At 40.5% G+C, this 9,888-nt stretch overlaps 1 protein-coding gene across 1 annotated transcript; it reads right to left on the reverse strand.

Annotated features, from left to right (window-relative positions):
- Nucleotides 1–3,181: 3,181 nt before the first annotated feature.
- Nucleotides 3,182–8,529, reverse strand: LOC143639129 (zinc finger X-linked protein ZXDB-like). The gene has a single exon (XM_077107298.1). It carries the CDS (start codon nucleotides 8,465–8,467, stop codon nucleotides 5,996–5,998), a length of 2,472 nt encoding a protein of 823 aa, XP_076963413.1. The 5' UTR covers nucleotides 8,468–8,529; the 3' UTR covers nucleotides 3,182–5,995.
- Between the last annotated feature and the right edge of the window lie 1,359 nt (nucleotides 8,530–9,888).

Consider the following 9,888-nt stretch of genomic DNA (forward strand, 5'->3'; position numbering starts at 1 on the left):
TGAACTCAGGAAAACTTGACCACTGAGCCACATTACCACCCCTATTTTGTATTTTATTTAGAGACAGGGTCTCAGTGAGTTGCTTAACACCTCACTGGTGCTGAGGCTGGCTTTGAACTGGCGATCCTCCTGCCTCAGCCTCCCAAACCACTGGGGTTACAAGCGTTTTGTTTTATTTTTAAATACTGAACTAAGATATTTTCTTTAGAAATATTGATAGTTTAGAGGATTTTGTACATTTTCAAATATAAGCAATTAACAATAATGAGGAATAATTTTAGTTGCCTATGTAGAATTCCTATCAAATGTAAAAATATAGTGTAATTCCTGGAGAGTTATTTGCACTTATTCATTAATTTTTCACTTCTTTTGTTATCTTCCATCTAGATTTGTCTCAGTGAATGGAAAATACAAAATAGAAATGACTATGGTAGGAGTTCTTATGATTAGGTTCTCCTGGCATTACTTGGCTCATTATTCTCTCTAGTGGCAAAAGAGATTATGAGTAAGGAGCTCCAAGAAATCCGTTTCTCTAAAGATCAGGGGATATTGGACTTTTCACAATCCTAGTTACCTGCTCCAACTGAAACAAATACAGGTAAAATTCAGTCCTAGAATGCTTTCATGAAGAATTATAAGCATCCCTTTATCATACATATCTTTGTGGGGGATTTTATCTTAAACAGAATAGCCACTATTCTATTATGTAAAGGAAAAAGTTCTCAACAGATATGAGAGATAGCATAGTCTGAGGAAGGAATGTTAAAACCAGAGAAGTGTGGTCCAATAAAAATATAAAGAATGTTTATACTTATAAAGTATATAAGTTTATACTTATATAAGTATATAAACTTATATAATTTTGTTTTTTAAATAAAGAGCCATTTGTTTAATTTTAAATTTTCTAGTAGCCACATTTAAAAAGTTAAAAGAAACTAATTTTAGTGTTTTCTTTAAGCAAAATATTATTCATCATGTAATCAGTATTAAAATCCTAATGAGATATTTTAGCTTCTTGACTATGCCTTTAAAATCTGGTTGTTATTTTAAATTCTTGGTACATCTCAATTTGTATGCCAAATTTTATATGGCTAAAGTAAAATTTAATCCTATCTAACAATAGAGTTATGTTTAACAGAAAAATGTTTTATTTTGTTGCAGTTTTAAAACTAAAATTTATATTAATTAAATTAAGAATTCTGTCCCTCATTCCCACACTTCAAGTGTTTAACAGCCCAAATGACAAGTAAGTGCCATATTGGTCAGTAGAGATTTAGATCATTGATGACAAGATGAAGAGGCCTCTGGTAATTTAAAAGGAAATGAGAGGATCGGAAATGTGTATATAATTCTGGGTGTGCCTGAGGATATCAAGAAAGAGGAACTGATCATATGCTGTCTTCTAAAAAGTGAATAAATCACAATATTGGTAGCTTATGAAGGATAATTATGCTTTATCAATTATTATTTAACTGAAGCCACCATCTTTATATACTTATGAACAAAAGGACTCTTCCTTATTTCTCTAATTATATTAGTAAAAATATGATTATATAACCTCCATGGAAACCTAAGTTATCAGTCCTGCTTTCTCTCTCATCTCTACTTATCTACTTACCTATCTATCTATTTCCCTAATGAGCACCAAGTAATATCCCTCTTTAAGTATTGTAGATGTATAAAAAATCTGTGCCTTCCTTTTCAATTCCACTGACACTACTGCAATCCTAGCTTCATTCTTCATCACATCACAAGTCAATTGCTACAAAAGCCATTTTACTCTCTCATTCCAGCCTTCCCAATAATCCTCATTGTGCAATTTCATTAAATTTTCCTTTCTAAAACAAAATTTTCATGATATGACTCCTCTGTTAAAACATTCATTGACTCATCTGTGTTCACAATAAACAACATATTATTCTGGTGTTTTTTCTAACTTTCCATCATTTTGGTACCAATTTAAACTTTTTTCTTCAACTGTTTAACATATTATTTTTCTATCTCCTCTTATCAATTGCAATTTCATCAAAAATCATGGTTTTATATTACTGTTCTCATAGAAGCCTCAATATAATGTTGTATTTTGCACAATTCAGTAAAGATTTATTTATGTGAATCTGCAGCTTACAAATTATCTTCTTATCTTTTTCCTGGATAGGAACATAAGTAGTTTAGATCACAGAGACAAATAAATTTCATAGTCTATCCATGATTCATGCTTACTACTCAAATCATTTTGTTATGTTAATTATACTAATTGGTAAGATCACTAAGGCAAATATACTTTTAAACTCACAACCAACATAATAAAAACAACCCTTAGAAACAGACTTCTTTTTAAGCTATCATATAACTGTTTTTTAAACTGCAAAAAAATTTTAATAAAGCAGTGCTTGAAAAGAAGCAAAAAGAAAAGAAATTAATATTTAAAAAGCAAAAAGAAAAGAAGTTAATATTAAAACCTACACCAAAATCAAAAGAAGTGTTGGTAGCTTCATGCCACCAACAACAGATATTAAATGTCTTACCTTGAGAGCACAAAGTTGTTTTCTGTATTTTTCTAGAAAAGGGTGTTGAAAGATAAATCGTTGGTTTGTTAATTTTTTTTTGAGGGTATAAGGGATAAACCCAGGGGCTCTCTACCATTCATCTATACTCCCAGGCCTCTTCATATTTATTTTGACACAGCGTCTGGCTAAGTTGATTAGGCTGGCCTCAAACTTGCTGTCCTGCCTCAGCCTCCCAAGCAGCTTTGATTGCTGGTCTGTACCACTCTGTAAACCAAGATAAACAATTTGAACAAATTTCTTCAATAAAACCCATGGACAAATAAAATTTATTATCTTTAAGAAAAGTAGCATTTACAGGGCTGATGTTGTGGCTCAGTGGTAGCGTACTTGCCTAGTATGTGTGAGGCACTGGGTTCGAGCCTCAGCACCACATGAAGATAAATTAACAAAGCTATTATGTCCATATACAACTAAAAAAAATTTTAAAAAGCAAATTATTTGAAAAATAAAAGTAGCATTTAATCTTTGAAAATTCAAGGAATAAATAGGAAAGAATATAAATATGAATTATTAGAAGGAAGTTGATTTAGGGAGTTAAAAAATATAGTCACAGCATTAAATTTTCTTCATGTTTAACAATTTATTTGACTTTTATTATTTGTGTATTCATCTTAGTCCTTGACATACTCATTTGCTAGACATGAAAAATAGTGGTTATTTAAGAGGTTTTAATGAATAACATTTTTGAAATATCTCTTATGAGTACAAATATTTCCAAAGTAGAGAGAAAACTTTGAATGGGTGAACACAATGAAATTCCAAGCATTTCTCCAAGTTTTTTTTTTTTAAGTATGTCTACTTTTTTTTCACTAAATGAATACAACCACTTATAAAATGTATGTGTGTTTGTGTGCACGCGTGCGTGTACTAGCACACATACAATATAGAAACATTTGATAGTGGCACATTTTTAGTGCACTTCCAAAGTGCTACAATAACTGTCATCCACAGACATCTACATGCAAACACTACTAGACTAGTACACCAGAGCAAATAAGACTTATTAGCAGAATTTCCTGGCAAAAACTTTTTTTAAAAAATGGAAACAATGAACCAAAAATCAACTTCTCATCTGAACTGTATAGAAAATAACCTCCTTTAAGATCTGAATCATATATACACAAAGAATTATCTAAGCTCTGAAAATAACTTCTTACTGTACATATAGTACTGTAGTGTACACTTGGCAAATGAGAAAAAACTGTAAGAAAATTTTCCATGAGGAGAATGTCTGAGGGATAGTGGCAAAAAGGAGATTTATTCATTAAAAAATATGAAAGAAAGGACTAGAATGCACAGTCATGGAAGTGGTGTGGGGAGGAAATAAGCAGATGGTAAAAGAAACTTTAAAGGAAAAGAGCAACAAGTTACAACACAGGAATGAATCATGAAAGTTGTATGGGTAGACAGGGAGAGGTGAAAATAATGTCTCTTCCTTGTTTGAAGCTATATATAAAATTGTCAGTAATAGCCAAAAACCAGTCAGTATGTGAGTTGGTTAAACTATAATTTGAAACACAATACAGACTTTGCAACAACTACTTTACAGGGCTGCTTTAAATGACAAGACACAAGTTGTGAAGGTGTTCCACAAACTGCAAATTCTGTAAACATAATTTACAAAATATTCAGATCCAATCTTTCCTTTCCTCCAGCTCTTAGAAACCATAAACAATGAACTCCCCAGACCACAGTCCTCTGCTCCATTATCAGATTTTCATGGAACTGTAGGCTCCACAGTCACCTAGAAGTCTGATATCAAAAACAGCAAAGATGTTGACAAACTGATCGAATCCAGACATATGCAAATAAACATGTGAGCAATGTCTCTATTTCTGGCATTTACCACAACAATTCTGGGGAGAAAAATCACTCAGTGCAAGGTATAGAATTTCCTCTTCCTACTTACCCTAAATAACATAAATTTTTATTGTCTGCACAAGAATAGGATTAATATCACATTTCTCCCTTACATCAGAAGAACTTGTAGAGTCAAACGATAATATAAATTCATCAAAATATGCCAAAACACATAGTATATTTACTTATATGTTGGGAACTGGAGCAGAAGAAAAGTCTAAGGTTGTTATGTGCATGCATTCATTGTATGATCAGTTAACAGCTAGAAAACTGAGGCTCAGTGATGCTAACTTATTCAAGACCACTTGTCCAATACCACAGAGCACAAACTGGAAACTGTTTCATGACAAAGACCTGGCTGGCAATTCCACAACACAACCTTCCATCAAGAAAAAAAGCTGAGGAAATTAAAAAGTGATAAAAGCCAACACATTATTTTCTTTTTTTCTTATTAGTTTTATTTCTAGTTAAGAAAATATTTTGGCATTTAATACTATTTCTTCTAAACTTTTGAAAGTACTTCAAGCAGCATTTCCTCTTCCCCTAATTGTTGGTAATTCTACAAGAACAATTCATCATATCAGAATCAAAATTATCATGAATTAATCCATTGATCATCAGCAGCTGATAGAATCACAAAAAGGGAGAAAACCAGACATTATGAATACCTAATAGAAGAACGCAACATGACTCATGAAACATTCATGCCCCCAAATCATTTCAATCTGATCGAGTCTCATAGAGCTAACTACTAAACTGAGAAAAGAAACTAGAGAAAAGTGAACACTACCACAAGGATGTAATCAGCAAAACAGACTGAAGCAAGTTGTTGATATGAAATAAATTAATGATTCCAATGAATAAAATTGAAAGAAAAAAAGATTGTAGAAAGAGAACTATAGCTGAACAACATACTTGAGACTTATCTAAATTCTAAATTACAAAAAAAAAATAATAAAACAAGTAGTATTTATGAGAAAACTGAAAGTTGGAAAATGTGGCTGAATATTTGCTGAGATTAAGGAATTACTGTTGATACTAAGGATGATGATGGATTTTTTTCAAAAGAGGCCTAAATCTTTAAACATATTAAATACTAATGAATAAATGAATTCATACCTGGAATTTGCACAAAATTAAAAACAAAAGAGCAGGAATGTGCAGGAATCAAATCATTAATAAGTTGAAGTTGTTTGCAAAGTAAATTGATGCTCATTATAATATACCTTAATTATATAGATGCTTAAAAAATTAATATTATCATTGAAAGGTGTCCCAAACGTTTTTAAGAAAGCATACATTAAAAGGAATAAAAGCACTGAAAAGAGCTTAGAAACAATGCATTCAAAGCACATCATTTTATAAATAAGGAAATTAAGGCTCAGATAGGTTAAGTGACTTGCTCAGGGTCACAGAACTTGTCAGTTCCAGACTCAAGATCAGAATTTAACTCTCCAAGCTTGTAGTCCAGGGATGTGTTCTTCTGCAAACCCTTCAGTCCAGAAGACCCTCAAAGTTGAGTGTTAATAAAGTAAGCCACATGGCAAGTAACAAATAGAGTTGATTCATACCAAAAATGGGCTGCCAGTCACTGTGATAAGATCTGTTTCTTTCTGAGAACCATGGTTTCCTGCTGGATTGGGGAATCCAAACTGGGTTTCTTCCTCCTGTCCAAAGAAGTCGGAGTCAGGATGTACATTCCAATCCGCTTTGGTTGGTGTCAGTAGTTCTGAAACACTGTTTTCACAAAGGGTGCTTGAAGGAGTCAGAGCTTCTGTGTCCACTGTTAACTTATTGCTGGGTGTCAAAGTCTGGGGCTCTGGACTCGAGTTTTTCATTGCCAAAGAACCCAGAGGCCCCAGTGGCCCCACGCTTACACTGGAGACATCATCCATATCTAAGGGACCCTGCTGAAAAGCAGCAGCTGTCGTTCCAAAAAAGAGAGAGGTATCCAGGCTCTGAGGAAGGTCACCGGTGGCCATCAAGGCCCGAGGGTCCACAGCCTGCCCTAGAGAATTATTATTGTTGGCAGGCAGATTCCCTGCCAGAGTGGAGCTCACAGAAGCCACATCAATAGTCAGGATTCCAGAATTGACCAATGCGGTGTCCAGCACTGCAGCAGAACTCTTGCCAGGCACATCAGAGAAGAAAGACACTATCTCTGCATCGCTGAGATCATTCTGTCCCTGGCTGGTAAGCTCACTGCTGGGCGTGAGAGAATTTGCAGCTTCGAGCTGAGCTAAGAGATCCTGGCCAAGGTTGTGCCTTTTGGCCATGTGGGTCTTCATGCTGTGCTTGGACGTGAAGAGTTTATTACAGGTGGAGACGGGGCAACGACTCTTCCAAGTCTCCACATCCTGCAGGTGTTTCTTGGAGTGAATGTAGAGACTACTACGAGCAGAAAACCTGGCACAGCAGCCTTCCACAGGACACACGAAAGGTTTTGTGCCCAGGTGGGTTATGCTGTGGCCTTTCAGATGCTCGGCCCTTGTGAAAGATTTCCCACAGCCTTCTACAGGGCACGTGAACCTCCGGTCATCATCGTGCTTCCTTTTGTGCCTTAAGAGTTTGGACATGCTGGTGAAATTCCAGCCACAGCCCTCAAAGTCACAAAGGAAAGGTCTCTCGCCTGTGTGGCTCCGCAGGTGAATTTTCAGCCTACAAGCCTTGTCATACTGTTTACTGCAGCCAGGGAAAGAGCAGGCAAAGAGTTCCTGTTCCCTGAAATGGGCGCGGTTATGGGAAAACAGGGCACTCACGGTAATAAACGTCTTCTTGCAGCCGGAAAACGCACACTGGTAGGGCCTCTCTGGCTCGAAGTGGCTGCGCTGGTGGGCACTGAGCTTAGCCTGCGTGGGGAAGCTCTCCTCGCACACCTCACATTTGAAGGAGTTCTCCTGCTCATGGCCCTTCATGTGTGCTTTGAGGTTGTACACAGTGGTGAAGCTCTTGCCACAGCCCTCCACCGGGCAGCCGAAAGGCCTTAGTTTGTCATGCGACTGCAGGTGCCTCTTGAGCTTGTAAGATGTGGTGAAGGTCCAGCCGCAGCCGCCCAGGGGGCACTTGAAGGGCCTCTGACCCTGGCTGCTGCTGTGCGTCAGCAGGTGCACCTTCAGCTGGTGTTTCTTGGCGAAGGTTTGTCCGCACTGCGCCTCGGGGCACAGGTACAGCACCACGCCTGGGGCCTGGCCCAGCGGCCCGCGAGGGCTCTGGGAGGCGGCCCGGCCCTCAGCCTCCTCCTCAGGAGCCGGGGCCGGCGCAGGTTCCGCCGGCTCGGCCAGCAGGAGCTCGGGCGGCAGCTCTGGGCAGTCACCCAACTGCGCGGTGTGCGGGAACCCGGCTGGCGGCGGGGCAGTTAGACCCCCAGGCTGCGGGAAAGGCGCGACCCCCGGCTCCCAGGCCGGCAGCGGGGGCGTGGTCAGGGTGAGGACGCCGTTCTCAAAACGCAACAGCAGGTCCTGGTTATGGATAGTGATGGTGCCTGCGAAGGCCGCCCCGTGGCCCGGGCCTGAGGCTGGAGCCGGGATCGGGATCGGGACCGGGACCGGGACGGGGACCGGGACCGGGACCGGGGCCGGGCCCGGGACCGGGGCCGCGGACAGGCACCGGGGGCCCAGCGCAGGGCGGCCCGCAGGGTTCGCGCCGCTCTCGTCCCCCTGGGGCCCCAGGCCCGCTTCGGCCTCCTCCCTCCACACGGGCCCTTCGGCCTGATCCGTGCCCGAGGTCTCCACGTCGCCACCCACCGGGTCAAGCAGCACCAGGAAGAAGTCGTCGCCGCCGCTGCTCGGGTGATTCGGCCTCGGCGCCAACGGGCTCGGGCTTGGGCCCGGGCCCCGGCCCCGTGAGGCCCTGCGGGCCTCCTCGCTCCGCGGCACGGGCCCGCCATCTTGGGCCCCCCGGAGCAGTAGAAGGCGCCGCGCGGGGGCCTGACCAGCCTGCGGGTCAGGGCCTCGGTGGACCCCGCCGCCGCCCGCGGGGCAATAACCGCCGCTGTCCTGTCTTGTCCCGCGAGCCGGGAGCAGCCTCGGGATTTCCATCTCTGCGTCCGTGAGGCTCGGCTGGAACCGGAGCCGCGGCGGAGGCGCGACCCCGCCCCCTGCCGCGGGCCCGAACACGTTCCTGAGAGGGGAAAAAAAAAAAAAAAAGTGCAATGCGCAGAAAGTGGCCCTATCAGATATTAAAACGTATTTAACGCCACAGTGATTTAAATATTCTGGTACTGGGTTTCTGGAACAAATAGGAAGCCCAGACTCAGAGCCTGATGCGCATAAATAAGTTCCACAGTTTATATTAGTAAGTAATCAAGATGGTCTTTTGAGGTAATGAGGAAATGACAGCTCATTCAGTATTGGTTCTAGAGTACCTAGGTTTCTATCCGATAAAAGCAACGTAAATCTGTACCACATTGTATATACCTAAATGAACACACCCCAACCTCTCCTGGCAATAAGCATGTTGCTTAATACGTTTTGTGGATTAAAAATTATTGACAGGCTGACTGGCTGGATGGATTGATGGATGAGAGAAAATTTCTGAGAAAATGAAGTGTGTGTCGCCATTAAATTACCATAGTGCTAGGATTTCTGTTGCAGATGCCCCTACTCAAACTTCTATACTCTGAATTATCTTAAGCAAGGTCCTGGGAAATTTTTTCCACATAGGATTTTGTCAGAGAATAGAATAGGAGATGGGGCCAAAACACATTAGCACAATTCTGCTTAGAAATGCTAAGCCTGGAGAATGACACAATTTATGCTGGGATCTGGAAAACCTAATCTGCACCTGGGTTTTCCCTGTACAGTGCTCAACCTAAACCAACTCTTTGCCCTTCCATCATCAGTTACCATTATCACCATGATAAAGCTCATGTCCAATCTCACAACACAATGAAGATATTCTTTGGTTTACTCTAGTTTCTCCAGCACATGGATGCCTGTGGACTGACAGGAAATGCAGTAAACTGGGGTACCTGCTCTCATGGAAGTGTGGTTGCCCAGTCTTACTGTAATGACATGACCTTTGATGCCTAGTGATCTTATTAGTGATGATGATCCTCCAACTGATTTGCCATAGGCAGTTAACATAAATATAGGGTGAAGTGTCTGGTAGGAGAAAGGTTTAGGGTGAGGATTAGGTATGGGGTACTTAGCATCTAAATAACCCTGGCCCCCCTCACCTTTGAGAGATAGAGGACACTTGCTGGTCTCCGGACTGGAAAAATCACATTTTCTTCATCCATAACAATTCAAACCTCATCAAGATTTATTTCTAGAACCCATATTTTCCTTTCTGTTACATTTTTTCTTGGAGTAAGCATTTTTAAAATCTGAGCTATATAAGACTGAATAAAACACACTGTAGGTTTAGATGATTTATACAAATAACACCCATGTAAATCAGGAACCAGGTCAAGAAACGGACCATTGCCAGCCTTCCAGAACACAGCCACTTTATTCCT

The sequence above is a fragment of the Callospermophilus lateralis genome, chromosome X, assembly GCF_048772815.1.
Source record: "Callospermophilus lateralis isolate mCalLat2 chromosome X, mCalLat2.hap1, whole genome shotgun sequence".
In the NCBI taxonomy this organism is placed as follows: Eukaryota; Metazoa; Chordata; class Mammalia; order Rodentia; family Sciuridae; genus Callospermophilus; species Callospermophilus lateralis.